The 22,622-nt window shown below is 45.0% G+C and overlaps 1 protein-coding gene across 1 annotated transcript in view; it reads left to right on the plus strand.

Annotated features, from left to right (window-relative positions):
* The window catches only part of LMF1 (lipase maturation factor 1), a 395,063-nt gene that overhangs the window by 45,312 nt on the left and 327,129 nt on the right, over nt 1-22,622 (plus strand). The window contains exon 3 of the mRNA XM_040356447.1: nt 15,931-15,941. Coding sequence (XP_040212381.1) covers nt 15,931-15,941 — 11 coding nt within the window. The remainder of the gene's footprint in view (nt 1-15,930; nt 15,942-22,622) is intronic.

The following is a 22,622-nucleotide window of genomic DNA, read 5'->3' on the forward strand; positions in this document are numbered from 1 at the left end:
GTAGTGGGTGTAACTTTCCAGGAGTCTGTGCATTCCCCAGTCTCAAAGAATCATGTGACTTGGACAGCACAGGTGCTGAAACCTGATCTGACACTGCTTGTGCAGCACTGAGCATGTGCTTTAAAGTGGTCCCTCGCATCACATAGGGTCACCATCTACCCCTAGCCTTAGGTGACACAGATGTCTGACACCCTGCTGCTGTATCATTTGTAACTTTCTACAAAGTTATAATGTTGCTATCTGAACACTTGGGCGGAGGAGACTGAGGAAATGCTTTCTCCTGCCTGCAGTAGACTGGTGACATCATGTCAGCTTAGACTAAATCACTAAACTGGAGGCCAGGAATTGAATTTTAATGCAGAGTTACATTTCATCAATTTTTTCATGTATACTTTTGAAGTTACTGCAAGGTCCACTTTAAATACCACTATGGCAGAGTCCTTTAACCACAAACTCTTAGGCTGGTTTGGCTTGCACGCCATCGGCGCAGGGGTTAAGTCGTCTGTAGTAATTGCAGAAATGAGTGTCCCAGATCTCAGAATTCCACAACCACAATAAAGTGAATCCAGAAAGCAGACAAGTTTCATTTACTACCATTCTGTGCTGTGCTTCCTCCCCTACTCACCCCCCCCCCCCAATCCCAAACCACGTAGGGTCTGCCCAGGCTTGGCAGCAACGGGAAACAGCTGTCTGAGATGGCTGATGCTACATACACAACTCAGAGCGGCGAAGAGTGTCTGTGATTGCATTCTGGAAATCCATCGCTTACTAATACGGACATTAGGTGCAAAGTTCACAGACTAGTCTGGCACACTCGGGATACAGAATTTATAAAGCAGCTCCAAGCAACTAGTAAAAATCAATTGATGAAATGCTTTGGATCTCCTATAATCAGTCCAACTGCTCCCAAGCCAGAGAGTCTGCAGTATTTTCTTTCTGCTAGGTGTAAGTCTACTTTAGCTTCTTGTGTCTGGGGTCACTGGGAGACAAATATTCGGACCTGTGGAACTTGACCAGCAACATAATAGTCTATGATTAAGCCAAGTCTTGTGGTAGTCTATAGTTTTCGATTAAGCCCAGTTTCGTGGTAGTCTATAGTTTTCGATTAAGCCCAGTTTCGTGGTAGTCTATAGTTTTTGATTAAGCTAAGTCTTGTGGTAGTCTATAGTTTTCGATTAAGCCCAGTCTTGTAGTAGTCTATAGTTTTCGATTAAGCCCAGTCTTGTGGTAGTCTATAGTTTTAGATTAAGCCCAGTTTTGTGGTAGTCTATAGTTTTTGATTAAACCAAGTCTTGTGGTAGTCTATAGTTTTCGATTAAGCCCAGTCTCGTGGTAGTCTATGGTTTTCGATTAAGCCCAGTCTTGTGGTAGTCTATGGTTTTTGATTAAACCAAGTCTTGTGGTAGTCTATAGTTTTCGATTAAGCCCAGTTTTGTGGTAGTCTATAGTTTTTGATTAAACCAAGTCTTGTGGTAGTCTATAGTTTTCGATTAAGCCCAGTCTCGTGGTAGTCTATGGTTTTCGATTAAGCCCAGTCATGTGGGTAAAATAAGTAAGAGGAGAAGTTTCCCAGGCAGAGATCCTATGTTCGTTTGTATGGATTAGGGGGTCTTCAAACTTTTTAAGCAAGGCGCCAGTTTACTGTCCCTCAGTTGGAACTTAGGGTGAGGGTCAGGGTGAGGGTTATGGTCAGGGTTAGGGTTAAGGTTAAGGTTTCCCCTTGAAGAATAAGGCTAGGACTCAGGAATTGGAATAGGGACCTCCCCCAGAGGTCAAAGGTCAGAAGGCAGGTCCCCAGAGGTTAATTGTCAAGAGGCGTGGCTGACCTACCACCACAAAAGTGTACCACCTATCCCAACTAAGTTGGGGAATGAACAAGTCGGGGAAAGCGGACTGTGGCCAGTGGGAGTAGAAAATGCCCTGGCATTAGTGCCCCAGCATTGGTTTTAATGAGAGGAATAGTGGCCAATTGATGATCTTAGAAGGGGGAATGATGCCCTACCATTCATGCCAGTTGGTGAAATGGTGCCCCAAGGGCCAGATAAAGGCAAGCAATTTCGGGATGCAGTTAGGAGACCACTGGTCTGGATCAATAATGTTTAGCAGAATTGTATTTTATAGTGAGTTACGTAGTTAGCCGAGTTGAAAAAAAGGCACAATTCCATCTAGTTCAACTAATAGAAAAAAAAAAGAGAGTAAATAAATAGAAAACCTCCATATACACATTCCTATACTCACAACTGATCCAGATGAAGGTAAAAAAAAACAAAAAAACATAATAAAGCATGGTCCAATTTTCTCCAGTGGGGATCAGTACATACCTTCCTGATCCCCCCCAGAAGGCAATCAAATATTTCTTGGATCAACAATTATTACCTATAATTGTTCATATCCACTTATGTTTTGTGCATTTAAGGATGCATCCAGCTTTTAAAGTTAAATCTTTCCAGATGTAAAGAGTGTCCCCTTGTGATGACCTTATAGTGAATAACTCAACACCAAGTTCACTATATGAACCAGATTATATATTATTTATGGTAATCATATCCCCCGTTAATCGCCTCTTTCCAAGAGAGAATAAATTTGGTTCAACCAGAAGAGCTTCTACCCCCACAATATAGCAGGGTGAGGAGGAAATGGGACTTTAGGTGCCACCCAGAGAAACCAAACATATGTTACATACATCCAAAAACATCTCTATTATACAATTAAAGCAAACTGCACACCTGTTGCAAATTTCATAAAAATGTGACCATCCTAAAAGAAATATATGACTGAGATTCGATTTAGACAACATATGGTATATGTAACTCTTTTATGCCATTGAGGATCAATGCGATTCATGAGTAATTGTAGCTGGTCCTGAGGACGCCCAGGGGGGTAAAACACGTTGTTTTGAGTTTCTAGATTTTGGTGATGTCACATCCAGGCCATGGAGCACATGCTGCAGAGGTGCTTCCTGGGTCTGTTCTAGCTTATCTGCATTTTTTAACAAGTGAGTTTACTACTATGCGTTTGCCATTTTAATAAAAAGATGCTGCACTATGATGGAATCATAGAATTTTTTTTTATTATTTTTATTGAAATATTTCAAACAAGACATTCAAACATTGAAAAAAGAGAGAGTGCCATAGCAAAACACCAGGCCCCTCCATGACCAACATGGTCAACAACATAGACAATCTACCTAAACATAGGTATCTGACTGCTCCTACTGAAATCGGAAATCGGAAAAAGGATTTGGGAACCCTCACTGGAGCATGCCGCAAGAAGTACAAAATGACTGGAAGAATTTGCATCTTCAGTAAATTTATTCTTCCTATGAAGGACAGCGGTAGCTTCTGCCAAGCCTGTGCCTTTTGCCTGAAGAATGCCAACAGGGGCACCAAGTCAAGCGCCATATAATCAGCACTATCGCCCGTGACCTTGACTCCCAAATAGGTGATGGAAGAGACCCACTGCAGGGGCATAGTTGGATCTCCTGCCCGGGGAGCTGGAGATGCGTAAACAGCCTTCTCAGATTAGTGTCCGTAGACTTCCCGGGCATAAACCCCGTCTGATCAATATCAACCAGAGAGGAGATCACCCCGACAAGCCTATTAGCCAGGACCTTTGTCAAAATGTTAAGGTCCACATTCAAGAGAGCAATAGGCCTTGTCACGTACCTGGTAGTGGAGCCCAACGTGCAGGGAGCGGCCTCTCGTAAGCCTCTGACTCAGGAGCCCCTGGTAGAGTAGACAGGGGGTCAAGAGTTCAGAGGGGCACAAGCGCCTGGTAGTAAGCTGAGTAGTGGCCGGATGCGGATGCAGGAGGAAGCACCAAGGTCCTGGCAGGATGCCAGCGGAAAGCTGGAGTAGAGGTGCGGCACTTGTGGGACAGGAATCAAGCAGGTGAGGCAAGCCGGGTCAAACACAGGCGGGCAGATCAGAAGCCAGAGCAAAGTCCAAAGGGGTAGTCAAAGTTCAGGCCGGGTCGGTATAACAGGCGGGCAGAGAACAGAGCCAGGGACAGAGCAGGTGCGGTAGTCAGACGTACAGTGAGGAAAATAAGTATTTGAACACCCTGCTATTTTGCAAGTTCTCCCACTTGGAAATCATGGAGGGGTCTGAAATTGTTATCGTAGGTGCATGTCCACTGTGAGAGACATAATCAAAAAAAAAAAATCCAGAAATCACAATGTATGATTTTTTTTAACTATTTATTTGTATGATACAGCTGCAAATAAGTATTTGAACACCTGAGAAAATCAATGTTAATATTTGGTACAGTAGCCTTTGTTTGCAATTACAGAGGTCAAACGTTTCTTGTAGTTTTTCACCAGGTTTGTACACACTGGAGGAGGGATTTTGGCCCACTCCTCCACACAGATCTTCTCTAGATCAGTCAGGTTTCTGGGCTGTCGCTGAGAAACACAGAGTTTGAGCTCCCTCCAAAGATTCTCTATTGGGTTTAGGTCTGGAGACTGGCTAGGCCACGCCAGAACCTTGATATGCTTCTTACAGAGCCACTCCTTGGTTATCCTGGCTGTGTGCTTCGGGTCATTGTCATGTTGGAAGACCCAGCCTCGACCCATCTTCAAAGCTCTAACTGAGGGAAGGAGGTTGTTGCCCAAAATCTCGCAATACATGGCCCCGGTCATCCTCTCCTTAATACAGTGCAGTCGCCCTGTCCCATGTGCAGAAAAACACCCCCAAAGCATGATGCTACCACCCCCATGCTTCACAGTAGGGATGGTGTTCTTGGGATGGTACTCATCATTCTTCTTCCTCCAAACACGGTTAGTGGAATTATGACCAAAAAGTTCTATTTTGGTCTCATCTGACCACATGACTTTCTCCCATGACTCCTCTGGATCATCCAAATGGTCATTGGCAAACTTAAGACGGCCTTGACATGTGCTGGTTTAAGCAGGGGAACCTTCCGTGCCATGCATGATTTCAAACCATGACGTCTTAGTGTATTACCAACAGTAACCTTGGAAACGGTGGTCCCAGCTCTTTTCAGGTCATTGACCAGCTCCTCCGGTGTAGTCCTGGGCTGATTTCTCACCTTTCTTAGGATCATTGAGACCCCACGAGGTGAGATTTTGCATGGAGCCCCAGTCCGAGGGAGATTGACAGTCATGTTTAGCTTCTTCCATTTTCTAATGATTGCTCCAACAGTGGACCCTTTTTCACCAAGCTGCTTGGCAATTTCCCCGTAGCCCTTTCCAGCCTTGTGGAGGTGTACAATTTTGTCTCTAGTGTCTTTGGACAGCTCTTTGGTCTTGGCCATGTTAGTAGTTGGATTCTTACTGATTGTATGGGGTGGACAGGTGTCTTTATGCAGCTAATGACCTCAAACAGGTGCAACTAATTTAGGATAATAAATGGAGTGGAGGTGGACATTTTAAAGGCAGACTAACAGGTCTTTGAGGGTCAGAATTCTAGCTGATAGACAGGTGTTCAAATACTTATTTGCAGCTGTATCATACAAATAAATAGTTAAAAAATCATAAATTGTGATTTCTGGATTTTTTTTTTTTGGATTATGTCTCTCACAGTGGACATGCACCTACGATGAAAATGTCAGACCCCTCCATGATTTCCAAGTGGGAGAACTTGCAAAATAGCAGGGTGTTCAAATACTTATTTTCCTCACTGTAGCTGTGGTCAGAGGCAGGTTGCAGGCAGGAGAGGTCAGAGGAAGCCGGGTCAGGTAATCGGGATACAACAGGTACACAGGTGGAGATTCTTCAGGGATACGCTGTAGACTGGACAGCAAGATGGTGAGGGGTCAGGCTGTTTAAATAGGGCGTTTTGGCGCCAAACGCTGTTACCGCGCGCACCACCGATGCGCGTCAATGCGCGCATGCGCCGGGATTGGATTCTCCTGCCATTATCACTGATGCTGGAAGGCCTTCCATGACAGGCCTATAGGCAGAACACTCCAGAGGGTCCTTACCTGGTTTAAGCAACAGAACCATATACGCATCCATCATGGATGCAGGGAGTCTATTTCATTCCAAACACTGAGTTAGAAGAGCATTTAATTTAGGAGCAATCTCCTCGGCATAGCTTTTAGGAATCTGCCTTCTTTGACCAGCTGTGCATTGAATGCTGAGTCCCATGTAGAGTCCCATGTAGAGTGGTACCATTTTAAGTGATCCATAGGTGGTGATTAAAAGGAGCGAGGAGTGGAGGAGAGGAGTGGAGAGCCTGAGAAGGGAACATCTCTGCCACCCAGAGAAACACATCTTATATAAGAACAAAAATATCTCTATTATACAATTAAAGCACCACCACTGTTGCAAATTTCATAAAAATGTGACCATCCCAAAAGAAATATATGACTGACATTCGATGTAGACAACATATGGTACATGTAACTCTTGTATGTTGTTTATAATCAACACGTTTCATGAGTAGATTGCTTCTTCAGAATCCACACCTATCACATACACATAAGATGGTCCATTCTATAAGATGGATACAATACATAAATATACAATAAATACATACAAAATACACAAATGAAATGATCCATTACATAAAAAACGTGTTGATCTTAGACGCCTTACATAAGTTGCATGTACCATATGTTGTCTACATGGAATCTCAGCCATATATTTCTTTTGGGATGGTCACATTTTTATGAAATTTGCAACAGATGTGGTGTTTTAATTGTGTATTAAAGATGTTTTGGGTTTTATATGACATATGTCTTTGGTTTTTCTGTGTGGCACCATTTCTTTCTCACCCTGCATAATTGTGGGGGTAAGGACCCTTCTGCTTGATTTAAATATAGGGATGCTGCCCGCAGAGTAAGATGCACCTACCCCTAGTCTTGTTCATAATAAATTCAGTTCCTCTAATCTTTCCTCATAGCTGAGCTCCTCCATGCCTCTTATCAGTTTGGTTGCCCTTCTCTGCACTTTCTCCGGTTCCCAGATATCCTTTTTGAGAACTGGGGCCCAAAGCTGAACTGCATATTCCAGATGAGGTCTTTCGAATGATTTGGACAGGCAAATGTTATGTTTCTCTCTCTCTGGAGTCCTTTTTAATACAAGAAAGGTTTTTTCTTGCTTTGGAAACCGCAGCTTGGAATTGCATGTTATTATTGAGCTTATGATCTACCAAACCCACCAGATCCTTCTCCACTACGGATCCCCCAGTTGTACTCCCCCTAGTATGTATGATGCATATTCTTAGCCCCCCCAAGTGCATAACTTTACATTTATCAACATGATACCTCATCTGCCACTTAGTCGCCCAATTAGACAGAGCATTGAGATTGGCTTGTAAATTGGAGACATCCTGTAAGGACGTTATTCCACTGCATAGCTTGGTGTCGTTTGCAATGACAGAAATTATACTTTTGATCCCAGGCCCAATATCATTTATAAATATAAAGGTATTAAAAAGCAGGGGTCCCAACACAGAACCTTGGGGTACACCACTGATAACCATAGACCAATCAGAGTATGAATCAATAAAATGATTGTAAAGGTTCTGCACAGAGCAGCCCCGGTACTCCTCTCTTAGGGTCCCCACAATTCGCTCTTGACTCCTCCCCCCTACCGAGTGCACACCATAGTTAACCACTCACTATGGTGGCACATGTGTAGGCTCGATCCCTAGCCGTGTTCTGTGTGTCTATTGCCACAAACAGTGCTGTTCAGCCCACTCCTCACTGAATTTGATTGACAGCAGCAGTAGCCAATGGCTCCAGTCCAGTGTGGAGGGAGAGCGAGAGAGCACACATATGGATGTACACTTTAAAGTGTTACTAAAACCACAACAGTAAAATCAGTGGGCCAGATCCACAGACGAAGTACGCCGGCGTATCTACTGATACGCCGGCGTACTTTCAAATTACCCGCGTCGTATCTTTAGTTTGAATTTTCAAACCAAGATACGACGGCTTCTGGGTTCGATCCAACAGGCGTACGGCTTCGTAGGTGCAATACTTTGGCGCCCGCTGGGTGGAATTCACGTTGTTTTCCCCGTCGGGTATACAAATTAGCGATTTACGACGATCCACGAACGTACGCGCGGCCGTCGCATTTTCTAACGTCGTCTGTAGTCGGCTTTTTCCGGCCTATAGTTAAAGCTGGTATTTTGCGGCGTGTAGATAGACTTGCCATGTTAAGTATGGCCGTCGTTCCCGCGTCAAAATTTGAATTATTATTTTTTTTGCGTAAGTCGTCAGTGAATAGGGATGGACGTAACTCACGTCTTAAGTTCAAAAAATGACGTCGTTGCGATGTCATTTTGCGCAAAGAACGGCGGAAAATTTCTGGACGACGCATTCGCAGTTCATTCGGCGCGGGGACGCGCTTCATTTAAATGAAACCCGCCCCCAACCCGCCCAATTTGAAATCCGCCGCCAGAAATACACTACGCCGCCGTAACTTACGGCGCGAACTCGCTGAGGATTCGAATATACGCCAGATAAGGTACGGCGGCGTAGTGTATCTCTGATACGCTGCGCCGATCCAAATGTATGTGGATCTGGCCCAGTGTGTATATACAGTAAAGCATGTTTGTTATACTCGCTGTGGAACCTAACAGGTTAAAGAGGTTGTAAAGCTTCGTGTTTACAACAATGACGGCCCCCCCGTTTTACTTACCTGGGCCTGTTTACCTGCTGTGCGCGTCCCCGGCGTCCTCGTCTCCAAGGATGCTGGCTGTTGATTGGCTAGAATGGATAGATTGACAGCAGTGTAGCCATTGGCTTGCGCTGCTGTTAATCACATCCAATTACGCGGCGCGCCCGTTGTGATACAGTTGGCGGCTATAGCCGCCCGGCTGTATCAAGGGCACGCGCAAGCAAGCTAACCCCCTTGGGAGAGTGCTTCCCATGAAGGGGGTTATCTCTTGCGGGGAGGAGCCGAGACAGCTGCTGAGGGACCCTAGAAGACGAGGATTGGGGCCACTCTGTGCAAAACGAACTGCACAGTGGAGGTAAGTATAACATGTTTGTTATTTAAAAAACAAAAAAAACAAAGCCATAAAACCACTTTAATCCTCTGCATTGTGAAAAAGGGCTGTTTGCTCCTGTCTTCTGTGATCCTTCCCTTTTTCCGCTGTCCCTTATATGTCTCCTTGTAGTACAGAGCTAGGGGACAAGCTGCACATGCTCAGTTTGGTATGTATTCATATAGAGTATTTTTTTTTTTTTGGAGAGTTCATGTGATCAGCACAGGGCCAATCACTTATAGGGGTTGTAAAGGTTCGTTTAATGGAAATTCTGGAAAGTCCCTATAACAGAGTACTGTTGTTATGGTTGCAGAAATTAGAAATTTGTCATACCTGGCTGCAGAAGGGATTTGTTCTAGGACCCTTTCACACTTGTGCGACTTGTCCTGCGACTTGAGACTGCAAAGTCACATGACAAGTCGTAACCCATGATTTCCAATGAGTACCGTTCATATCTGTGCGACTTCAAGGTAGTCCCCGCACTATTTTGTTCCGACTTTGATGCGAGTTGAGGTCCATAGACCTCAAGTTTACACAGGCATTCCCTGATAAATACAGTATTTATCGCGGTATAACGCGCTCCCGCGCACACCTAAAGTGACCCCCAATCCTGTGGAAAAAAAGTTATTTTTGTACTTACAGTTTTGGTGTCTTGCGCGGCGTCCATCGGCGGCCTCGTCGGGTCCGGCGTCCTTCTGCGGCTTCGGGTGTCCTTCTGCGGCTTCGGGTGTCCTTCTGCGGCTTCGGTGTTCTTCTGCGGCTTCGGTGTATTCCTCTGCGGCGGGTCCGGTGTCCTCTTCGGCGGGTCCGGTGTCCTCTTCGGCGGGTCCGGTGTTCTCTTCAGCGGGTCCGGTGTCTTCTTCGGCGGGTCCGGCGTCCTTCTGCGGCGTCCTCGCGGTGTCCTCGCGTCCTCCCCGCTCGTTTCCCGCGCCGAGTTTTGAATACTGCGCCAGCATATACCGAGCGCAGTACACTCGGGCAGGCTCGGCAACTGTCGCGCTCACGTCCTGTACGTCCAGGACGTGACCGCGGAAGAAGCCGAGACTGGCCGAATATACCCGAGTGTACTGCGCTCGGTATATGTCGGCGCAGTATTCAAAACTCGGCGCGGGAAAGCGGGTATCGGCGTATATCGCGCACCAACGATTTTGCCCTGATTTTCAGGGCAAAAAAGTGCGCGATAAATACGGTAGTTGTGAACAAGGCCTTTGCGGCTGAATCGCGTCTACCTTTGCTGTATTTTTTATGGAGATACAATAAATTCAGACTGATTTAAGAGCATGGAGTTGCGGATTGTCCTTTATCCATTCCCTGAAATTGCGTCAAAATAGCATACAAATTTTGGCTGCAAAATCGCGTGAAAGGGACCTAAATGATATATTTCAAAATGATATTTAGTGATTTTATATCTATGAATTTTCCTCCACAAAGGTGGAGTTTAACTTTCTTTTTCTTTCTTTCTCTGTAGTTTTATAATCCCCATAACATGGGCGGCCCCCTAAAGCCATTTTCCCATTGCTAAATCTTTCTTCTTTTTTTGGTAAAGCCCAGAACCTCTTTTACAATTTAATTAGACGTTTGGCTCATTGACTTCCAATAAAGTGCACTGGCTTCCTTCGCTTCCTTTAGACACTTTGGAGTGTTGGAGCGATTTAGAAAATAGCCGTGATTTAGAGATCAGTCGTCGAGCAGATAGGCTCGTAAAAAAAAAACGCAGACGCTATGATTTGTCTGACCGTGCGTTCTCATAAATACCCCGGGACGGCCAGGATTTGTAAAATGAAAAGTCACATTCTCAAATATGAAATGAGCTTCAACGCAATTAGTGAAAACGCTGCGTCTTACGGGAGGGCTATAAACATTAACCCTGGGGAGCTCCGAGCTTCTACGATCATTACAGCGGGCAGACAGCGCGAGGAGCGTTCCAGGGATCGTCTGCAGGCCGCGCACAGCCGTTATTCCCAAAGAAAACGCCACCTGTTTTTATTTTTCTCTTCAATCTTAGAGCTTTTTACTGTATGGTGCTGATAATTTGAAAAAATCCTTTGCTCAGGAGGGAATCGGCTAATTCACAAATCTGGTCCCAAAAAGAGATTATTTATTCACTTAACCACTAGCCGACCAGCCGTCGCAGTTTTACGGGTGCAGGTCGGCTCGGCTGCGCAAAATTACGTAATATAACGTCATTTCGCATTTCAGCCACTAGGGGCGCACGCGTGCCCGGCGGGTGTGATCACCGCTGGGCACCCGCGATCGCTCATTACAGAGCGAGAACTGGGAGCTGTGTGTGTAAACACACAGCTCCCGGTCCTGTCAGGGGGAGAAATGACTGTCCGTCTGTCCGGCAGTGATTAAGCAAAATATGACTGGTGCGTTAGGGACACTGTGACTGGTGCGGGCGATTTTTTTTTTAAGTATAATTAAGGTGGAAGGAAATCTATGGCCTGCCTTAAAGTTGCTGACTAAGGCCCCCTTCACACTACTGCGACTTCAAAGGCTCGCGATTTCGTGGCCGCGATTATAGGGAATGCCTGCGTAAGTGGCATCAAAATCGTACCAAAGTAGTGCAGGGACTACGTTTAGCTAGATTCAGGTACATTTTCCTAACTTTGCGGCGGCGTAGCTTAAGGCATTTAAGCTACTCCGCCGCAAGTTAGCTAGGCAAGTACATGATTCACAATATACTTACCTGCTAAGTTACGGCGGCGTAGCCTAAATCGGCGGGCGTAAGGGCGCCTAATTCAAATGTGTGTTAGGGGGGCGTGTTGTATGCTAATTGTGCTTGACCTTACGTTTTTCACGTTTTTTTAACAACTGCGCCTGCGCCGGGCGCCTACATTTCCCAGTGTGCATTGCGGCTAAGTACGCCGCACGGGCCTATTTATTTTGACGTGCACGTAAACGACGTAAATCCCGATTCACGGACGACTTACGCAAACGACGTAACAAATTCGAATTTCGACGTGGGAACGGCGGCCATACTTGACATTACTATTCCAATAGGGCCTAGCTCTAACTTTGCGCGGCCTATCTCTTACGTAAACGGCGTAAAAGTACTGCGTCGGCCGGGCGTACGTTCGTGAATCGGCGTTTCTCCTCATTTACATATTCTACGCCGACCGCAATGGAAGCGCCACCTAGCGGCCATCCAAAATATTGCAATCTAAGATAGGACGGCGCAAGCCGTCGTATCTTAGATATGTTTAAGCGTATCTCTGTTTGAGCATACGCTTAAACATAAGTCGGCGTAGATTCTGAGTTAGGTCGGCTTATCTACTGATAAGTCGGCCTAACTCTTACTGAATCTACCTATTTGAGGTCGAAACGACTTGAAGTCGTACTAATATATGAATGGTTGTCATTGGAAATCATGGGGAAGGACTTGTCATGCTACTTTGCCATCACAAATCGCGGGACAAGACGTATAAGTGGGTAAGGAGCCTAAGTCCTTGTGCTTCTTTAATAAAAATGTCACCATTAGGCTCGGTTGACACATATGCAATGCGAGAATCCGCGCCACTCCAGTGCAGGTTCCTGCGTCGCATGTCACCCGCCGGCTGCGGGTGTCAATAGAAAGTTAATGACACCCCCAGATCGGTTGACATATGGCAGTGCGAACTGTCAAATGGTGCAGGACCAAAAATAGGATCCTGCACTATTGTGGTGTGAATGTGATGCGATTTCAGCCATACAGTTTGTATGTCACAGACAACGCATGAGATGGGCACAGCAGTGCGGTGCAAATCACATGCGATGTCTGTCATCTCCTATGTGTGATCCGGCACTTAATGACATTTGTAATTATCTGTGTCTATTTATTGTACGGGAATTGTACATCGGCTTGTCCTGGCAGAAGGCGCTGAGGGGTTTTCTCTTCTTTTTTTTTTTTGTCTCTTGCTTTATTTGAAGAACAGACCAAGATAATCATTGAAAGCTGACTGGAAGTCTGAATCAGTTTGAATTCTTGCACTCTGGAGAAAGGATTGGATTTCAAAGATTCATTTCATTATAAACAGCCAGAGCATCTCTGCAGCATCCTGTGCCTGGTGCTAATGCTGTCTCCAGGGCTTCCTCTAATAGGACTCTGTCTTTGCCAAGCTGAATTGCACTTTTTTAGGATGCGAAGGGGGAAGGATAGACACGGTTCATGGGAGAGGTGGGGACCCCCCCCCCCCTTCACTGTAATCAGTACGTCCCTCCTGGCGTCAGCGTTGGGGTCCTACGTTCAGCCCCACCAGGGTCTTCTTATGTTTTCCATCCATGTTTACTTGCTTTCGCCTTCAATCCACAAATATATCAGGGGATTAAATTCATATTAAAGGGGTTGTAAAGGTATAATTTTTTTTCCCTAAATAGCTTCCTTTACCTTAGTGCAGTCCTCCTTCACTTACCTCATCCTTCCATTTTGCTTTTAAATGTCCTTATTTCTTCTGAGAAATCCTCACTTCCTGTTCTTCTGTCTGTAACTCCACACAGTAATGCAAGGCTTTCTCCCTGGTGTGGAGTGTCATGCTCGTCCCCCCTTCCTTGGACTACTGGAGAGTCAGGACGCTCTCTACGTTGCAGATAGAGAAAAGAGCTGTGTGTTAGTGGGCGCCCTGACTCTCCTGTAGTCCAAGGGAGGGGGTGAGCACGGCACTCCACACCAGGGAGAAGGCCTTGCATTACTGTAAAGGAAGCTATTTAGGAGAAAAAAAATTGTACCTTTACAACCCCTTTAAACTTAAGCTCTAAAATCTCATAGACATTTTTATATAAATTGAAAAGTAATTTTCAATATTTTTTCCTTGGGTTTAATGCATGTTTTGTTAAAATAATCCCTGGTGATCTGCCATGAAGGTTGTCGTTCATGCGTTTCCTTCTATAGGGTGTTAAAGCTCTCCTGTTTACCAGCGCTAGGATTGCTTCATTGGTGTAAGCTACTGTATGCCAACACTAAATAAAAGTGTTTTGACAAATATTCTACCACTTAGGCTATGTTCACACTGTTCCAACACAAAAGTAGTACAAATTCCTAGCCGATTTTGCTCTGTGACTTTATGTCTGACTTCCATGCGACTTCTACCTCATGCCAAATTTATCAAAGAAACAAAAAGGCGTGGGGTCCCCCCTAGATCTATGTCAGGCTCTTTAAGTCTGGTATATATCTTGAGGGGAACCTCAGGTCAAAATCCCCCCCAAAATCCATACCAGACCCTTATCCGTGCATGCAGCCTGGCAGATCAGGAAAGGGGGGGGGGAATGAGTAAAGGGCCTCTTCTCCTTAACCCTGGACGGTGATGATGGGGGTCTGTGGGCAGGAGGCTTATCGGAATCTGGAAACCTCCTTTAACAAGGGGGCACCCCCGATTCTGCCCCTCCCCATGTTAATGAGTGTAGGGTGACTAAGCACTAGTTTCAGTGCCCCATATGTCTAGACAAAACTTTACATTTTTGGACAGTAATGCCCTGTACACACGATCGGTTCATCCGATGAAAACGCACCGATGGATTTTTTCATCAGATATCCGATGAAGCTGACTTTCATCAGTCTTGCCTCCACACCATCGGTTTAAAATCCGATCGTGTCCAACGCAGTGACATAAAACACGACGACGTGCTGAGAAAAATGAAGTTTGATGCTTCCGAGCATGCGTCGACTTGATTCTGAGCATGCCTGGATTTTTGACCGATGGATTTCCACCACAGACGATCGTTTTTTTAACCATCAGAAAATTTTAAAAAGGTTCTATTTTTTTTTTCACCGATGGGGCCCACACACGATCAGTTCGTCCGATGAAAACGGTCCATCGGACGAACCGATCGTGTGTACAGGGCATTAGGAAGGATTAAGCCCTGGTTCACACTGATGCCATTTCTGATTCATTCCAGAATGCATGAAATCGCACGACAATTGAAAGAACATTTTGTTTCTATGGAGGCCGGTCACCTATATGCTGTGTGAACCCAATGCGATTGTAATAAGCGCCCTGTGTGAGTTTAATGCAGTGCGGTGCAATTTGTATATCTCTAGACTTGAATGGAAACGGCATGCAGATCGCATATCTGTCCTATTATGCGCTTTGTAATTTTATTCCCATGCTCATGTATCTATCATTAGTCCTTAGAAAACTGACAGTGATCCCATCAGAGACCACTCAGAGTCTTGGGGGCAGATCCACAAAGATCTGCCCCGGCGCATCGTATCCGAGATACGCTACGCCGCCGTACCTTACCTGGCTTTAAATCGAATCCATAAAGAATTCGCGCCGTAAGTTACGGCGGCGTAGTGTATCTCAAGCGGCGTAACGGCGTGGAATTCAAATCGGCGATTAGAGGGCGTGTTTCATTTAAATGAAGCGCGTCCCCGCGCCGAATGAACTGTGCATGCGCCGTCCCTAAATTTCCCGCCGTGCATTGCGCTAAATGACGTCGCAACAACGTCATTTTTTGAACTTGGACGTGAGTTACGTCCATCCCTATTCACGGACGACTTACGCAAAAAAAAAAAATCAAATTTTGACGCGGGAACGACGGCCATACTTAACATGGCAAGTCTAACTATACGCCGCAAAAAAACAGCTTTAACTATACGCCGGAAAAAGCCGACTAGAGACGACGTAAGAGAATGTGACGGACGCGCGTACGTTCGTGGATCGTCGGAAAACGACGGAAAACGACGCAAAACTCCACCCAGCGGATGCCGAAGTATTGCATCTAAGATCCGAAGGCGTACGAAGCCGTACGCCTGTCGGATCTAACCCAGATGCCGTCGTATCTTGTTTTGAGGATTCAAACCAAAGATACGACGCAGGAAATTTTTAAGTACGCCGGCGTATCAGTAGATACGCCGGCGTACTCACTCTGTGGATCTGGCCCAATGTGTGTGGACTGTTGAATGTGATTGGGTGTTGCTGGCACTTCTAGTTCTCTCTTTACCCTTGGAATGGAATTTCTTGTCTGATAGAATTCTTTGTTTTTTCTATTCCAGGTATTCTTTTGGTAAGTGACCTGATGGGGAACGTGTCTGCCTATTCCTGTCTGTATCACAACTGTAAGTGTATAGTGATTGCATGGCTCACACCTTTACTTTACATCAGAGGAGGACAAGAATGAGGGGAACTCCAGTACAATAGTACAAAATACAATTTAATGAAGTATACAAAATTATTTAAAAAATGTATTGGATGATGAAAGATATGAATCTATAACAAACTATACAAGTGTTATGCCGCGTACACACGACTGTTTTTCGGGTTGTAAAAAATTACGTTTTTTTTTTATGTCATTAAAAACGAGCGTGTGTGGGCTCCAGAGCATTAAAGGGGTGGTTCACCCTAAAAACTACTTTTTTTATTACACTGCCCCCCCCACATTACAATACGATTAAGGCTATTTATTTTTATTTTTTTTGATGCTGTACATACCTTTTGTACAGCATATTCACCCGTGGCTTCCGGCTTGCGAGTCCCGCGGGAGTGGGCGTTCCTAACATGTCTGTGATTGACGTTTTGACCAAAAACGAGCTCCCCCCCCGTCGCGCAAGCCGCGTCACGGTTGGCGAAAGGAGCCGAACGGCGAGTCGGCGCTATACTGCGCATGCGCATCGCCGTTCGGCTCCTTTCGCCAATCGTGACGCGGCTTACGCGACGGGGGGAACTGTTTTTTTGTCAAAACGTCAATCACAGACATGTTAGGAACGCCCACTCCCGCGGGACTCGCAAGCCGGAAGCCACGGGTGAATATGCTGTACAAAGGTATGTACAGCATCAAAAAAATAATAATAGCCTTAATCGTATTGTAATGTGGGGGGCCAGTGTAATAAAAAAAAGTAGTTTTTAGGGTGAACCACCCCTTTAACAATTTCGAACGTTGACGTTTTTTACGTCGTAAAAAAATGGTCGTGTGTGGGCTTTAACGGCGTGAAAAAACCTGTGCATGCTCAGAAGCAAGTTATGAGACGGGAGCGCTCGTTCTGGTAAAGCTAGCGTTCGTAATGGAGTAAGCACATTCATTACGCTGTAACAGACAGAAAAGCGCAAATAATCTTTTACTAACACGGAATCAGCAAAAGCAGCCCAAAGGGTGGGGCCATCCGAATGGAACATGTACGTGTTGTACGTCACCGCGCTTTGCTCGACCATTTTTTTTTTCACAATCGTGTAGAGGGAAGGCCGTTTTAATGATCGGGTTGAAAAAAAAAAAATTCTAGACCCTTAAAAACGTCATTTTTTACAACCCGAAAAACGGTTGTGTGTACGCAGCATTACTCACAGTAAGTGTAACACATGTGTAGTCATTCGCCATCACTTCAGTTTTGCTGAATGATTCTTGTGTTTGAGACATGTATACATCTTAACCACTTCGGCCTCAGAAGATTTGACTGCCCAATGGCCGGGCATTTTTTTGGCGATACGGCACTGCGTCGCTTTAACTGACAATTGCGCGGTCGTGCGATGTTGCACCCAAACATTGACATCCTTTTTTTTCCCAACAAATAGAGCTTTCCTATGGTATTTGATCACCTCTGCTGTTTTTTATTTTTTGTACTATACACAAAAAAAGAGCGCCAATTTTGAAAAAAACACAATATCTTTTACGTTTTGCTATAATAGATATCCCAATTTAAAAAAAAAATAATAATAATTTTTCCCCATTTTGGGCCGATATGTATTTTTCTACATATTTTTGGTAAAAAAATATGCAATAAGCGTATATTGATTGGTTTGTGCAAAAGTTATAGAGTCTACAAACCATGGGAAAGATTTATAGGATTTAAATGGCGTTTTTTATCCAATTTTTTTTTTTTACTAGTAATGGCGGTGATTTGCGTTTTTTTTGCGGTATTGCGACGTTGCGGCGGACAGCTCGGTCACTTGACACATTTTTGGGACCATTCACATTTACAGAGTGATCAGTGCTATAAATACGCATGCACTGATTACTATTCAAATGTCACTGGCAGGGAAGGGGTTAACACTAGGGGGCGATCAAGGGGGTTAGCTGTGTTCCCTATTGTGTGTTCTAACTGTGGGGGGAAGGGGACTCACTATAGGAGATGACAGATCGTGGTTTCTTCTTTGCTGTCTTCACAAAAATATACTATATTGTCACAACGGTAAGTATATGCCTCAGTGGTATAGGCATTAAAGTGAAGCCTTTTCTTTGCCTGCATGGTCAGAACACAGGTGGTCTCTATGCTTTCTTCATTTAATTAAAGAGGAAATGTAGAGATTAAGAGAAATCAAATAGCTGCTGATACTATCAGGGATTTATTTCAATTGAGGCTCTGTGGGCTAAGCTGAGTACTGTGCAAGAATTTATCTAATTTGGTTATAATTTAATCATAGATCTCAGTTGCATTAATTTTCTATATATCTATAAACATATAACTACATAATAATTATATATATATATATTTTATTATTATTTTTTTATATATATATATATACACACACACACACATAATATAAATATATATATATATATATATTACACACACTATATTGTCAAAGTATTGGGACGCCTGCCCTTACATGCACATAAACTTTAATGGGATCCCATTTTCTGGGAAGGCCGTCCACAAGGTTTAGGAGTGTTTATGGTAATGTTTGACCATTCTTCCAGAAGAGCATTTGTGAGGTCAGGCACTGATATTGGATGCGAAGGTCTGGCTCACAGTCTCCGCTCTAATTCATCCCAAAGGTGTTCTATCGAGTTGAGGTCAGGACTCTGTGTAGGGGCAACCTGTTTACTTGCTTCATAATATATCCCACCGACTATCAGATGCCATTGTAACAAGATAACCAATGTTAATCACTTAAAGGGGAGTTCCAGTCATTTTTTATGTTTATTAAAAGTCAGCAGCTACAAAAAGTGTAGCTGCTGGCTTTTAATAAACAGACACTCACCTGCTCCACGTTCCAGCGACGTGCAGGCTGGGGCTCCGCTCCTCTCCCCCCTCTCCGGCCGGCGTCTTCATTCTAAGTGTGGGCACCCGGCTGTGACAGCTTTCGGCTTCACGGCCGGGCACCCGCTGCGCATGCGTGAGCGGCACTGTGCATGTGCAAGCGTCGCTGAGCCGTCCTGTCAGACCTGTCACGTGTCCCAGTTGATCGCCTACAGGGAGGGGCTGCCAAAAGGTGATCTGACTATTTGCCCCTCAGCGGAAGGAGGAAGTGGGACAGGAAGTCCCACTCCTCCTGAAGCCCCCACTCCCCCCCAAAAAAATGACATGCCAAATGTGGCATGTAAGGGGGCGAGGAGTGGATTAAGCGGAAGTTCCACTTTTGGGTGGAACTCCGCTTTAACCTGTCAGGGGTGATAAAGTTATGGCTGATCAGTGTGTGTGCAATTGCAAGACTAAAAATAGAAAGAAAAAGCCATATATGTATAATTTGTTTTTCTATTTTTAGACTTGCAACATGTAGGTGCTTTTCTTTCAATCCCAAAACAGTATGTGTTTCAGTAAATCTATGAACCAGAAGCAGAAGTCTTTGTTTCTTTCTTGTTCTTTAAGCAGACCTTTCAGTAACTTTACAAATCTTCATGAATCAATTCCTGACATGTCACAATTTACAGCGCCGGGATCATTTATCAAGAAATCCCCACACTTTATCATTAAAAAACATCCCTGCGCTCCAGTGCAGTGACTTTGTTTAGGCTGTGATGATGTCATCATTTAGTTGCAGGTAGGGGTGCAACGGATCGTGCCCGATCCGCGATCCGAACGGGTCAACCTGTTCGGATCGGCACAGTATGCGATCCGCGGAACGCACCACCGCCGTGGCCTTAGGAAAGACCACGGCTTCGTCCTAGCTCCGGATCGGTCGGCCATCTTGGTACACTCGGCGGCAGTGCGCGCTGACGTCATCACCCGTCGCCTCTACTCGGGGATCTTTTATATTCTGCAAGAGCGCGCTGACTCTGCATGCAACCTGAGTACAGTGAGACGGACCATCAGTACAGTGAGTTGGCTAATGGCTATTACAGGGGAAAAATGGCTATACACACAGTGTTACTGTTTACTAGTGTGGGGGCAATGTTGGCTATGACTATTATTACAGTGGCAAAAATGGCAATTACAGTGTTACTGTTTTACTAGTGTGGGGGCAATGTTGGCTATGACTATTATTACAGTGACTATTATTACAGTGGCAAAAATGGCAATTACAGTGTTACTGTTTTACTAGTGTGGGGGCAATGTTGGCTATGGCTATTAATAATAGCCAACATTGCCCCCACACAGTAAAACAGTAACACTGTAATTGCCATTTTTCCCACTGTAATGGTCCCAAAAATGTGTTAAAATTGTCCGATGTGTCCGCCATAATGTCGCGAAAAAAATCGCTGATCGCCGCCATTGGTAGTAAAAAAAAAAAATATTAATAAAAATGTAAAAAGACAAAACCTTTGTTTGTCTTGTGTTTTTTTTTTTTTTTACTGATCCAAAAATGATCCGATCCGTGACTCCTGATCCGAGGATCGATCCAATCCGTGAGTTTTTTGATCCGTTGCACCCCTAGTTGCAGGCAGGAGGAAGCATTTCCCCAGTCTCTTCTCTCTCAGTGATCACTATGTCTATGCGAGCTAAGTCATGCTAAGACTTTTTGTGGTTAAAGCGATATTAACTACTTAAAATGATACTTAAGGTTATCATTTAAAAAAATATATATATAACAAACATGTCATACTTCTGCACAGAGTGGCACTGAATCCTTCTCTAATGGGGTCCCTCGGCGACGCTCGCGACTTCTCCCCACATCAGATAACCCCCTAGGAGAAGCGCTCTCCCGGGGGGTTACCTTGCGGGTGCGCTCCCATGTCCAGCATTCGGCGTCCATAGCCGCCGTATGCAGGACTCGGCCTCGTCCCCTGGCACCCGTGTTATTGGATTTGAGCCAATGACTGCGCTGCTATCAATCTATCCAATGAAGAGCCGAGAACCCCAGGCAGAGAGACTGCACGTGCTCGGCGTGGGACATTTCAGGGCTCAGGTAAGTAAAATGGGGGGGCTGGTAACTGGTAGACGCGCGTTCGGAATATTCGTGTCCCTTCAGATTGCCTGATGAAGGGACACGAATGTTCGGAACGTGCGCATCCTCCCGCGCCCGGAACTGACGTCCGTTTCGCAGCACACCTGGAAACCAGCTCCCTTCTCCTTGGTTCTGAGGGCGTCTGCCATCCCGCCGACGCCTGTGGCAAGAAAGTCTCTGTTATCCAGCGCAAGTGACGATCACCATCACCCGGATCCCCGCGGATGACAGCACTCATGTTCCCATGCTCGATTTTACACCTGCCTTGTGAGTAGATTTTTTATATACTTTCATATGTTTCAATAAATTATTCAACTGCTACGCTTAGAAGGCGCCGCTTTGTGTTCTTTTCGTAAAGTTAGCCCATACTTCTATACTGTGAAAGATAATGTTACACCGAGTAAATTGATACCCAACATGTCACGCTTCAAAATTGCGCCCACTCGTGGAATGGCGACAAAATCTTATTTTATTTTTTATTTTTGCACGGTCTTGGGTCACTTTTATTCCTATTTCATGGTATGTAATAGAAAAAAGCATGACAGGATCTCTTGAATGTGAGATCTGGGGGTCAAAAAGACCTCAAATCTCATATTTACACTTAAAAGCAATACAAAAAAACCTTTAAGACCATTGGCCGGAAGTGACGTTTGACGTTGTTTCCATCATCCAATGGTATGGGGCCGAGTGGGGACCATCTTTCCCTCACTCGGCTCCATGTCTCAAAGGGGGGAGGACCCAATCGGCTCCGGATTCCAGGTGCCCCCACAGCAAGCGGCTCGTACCCAAGAAGATTTTTTACCTTCATGAAGGTAAAACACGATGTGCCTTTACAACCACTTTAAAGGAGCTCTGCACCAATGGCATTTAAGGAGGGCCTTCAGTAACGTCTTAAGTCTACAACAGCACAAGCTCTGACTACACTTTACCATTCCCCTCGCCTGGCTTGTCATCGTCCTGAACCATGTCCCCCGTCACCTGCGTCCATTTCCTGTTCCTAAACAAAGCTCAGCGGCTGCCTGTGAGCGCAGACTGATCCCCTTTGTTTCCTGCGCTCGTTCTTTGTAGCCAGGGGGACCCGTGTTTTTCTTGTCCCTTGGATGCGATGTTCCTGACCGTCCAGATGAAGGAGATGTAAATGTGTCCTGGCAGAGCGGAGATACAGGAAAACCACAATATAGTTTGCGTTCTAATTTTGCAGGAACAACATCTCTTCTCATTCTCCCTCCTATCTGAAGGAAGGATTCTGCCGCACTGAAGACGGCGGCCGGCGAAGACTTCAAAGAACAATGCCTTAAAACATTCCGAAACTTTGCTTTGTGTTCCCGCTCTCTTCCTGTTCCCCGCAGGAAGACGCTCTTTTGAAATCTTATTTTTATTCTTCTTTTCTTTTTGACTTCATTTGAATATGGCTTTTTTTTTTTCTGTCTCGTGTTTAACTCTTGTGCCATGATGGGAATGCGCGTGCCATCTTTTTTCCTTAAAGGGGCACTCCAGTCAATCGGAAACTTTTTCTGAGTGCCTGTAACATTCATTCTTCACTTGGCTTCCTGTTCTTTAGGGCTGGTTCACACCACAAAAACGCACTCCAGATCTGTTGCGGATGTGTTTCTGTATGTTTTTGACGCGTTCCAGTGTGTTTTTGATG

The sequence above is a fragment of the Rana temporaria genome, chromosome 6, assembly GCF_905171775.1.
Source record: "Rana temporaria chromosome 6, aRanTem1.1, whole genome shotgun sequence".
NCBI classification, from domain to species: domain Eukaryota; kingdom Metazoa; phylum Chordata; class Amphibia; order Anura; family Ranidae; genus Rana; species Rana temporaria.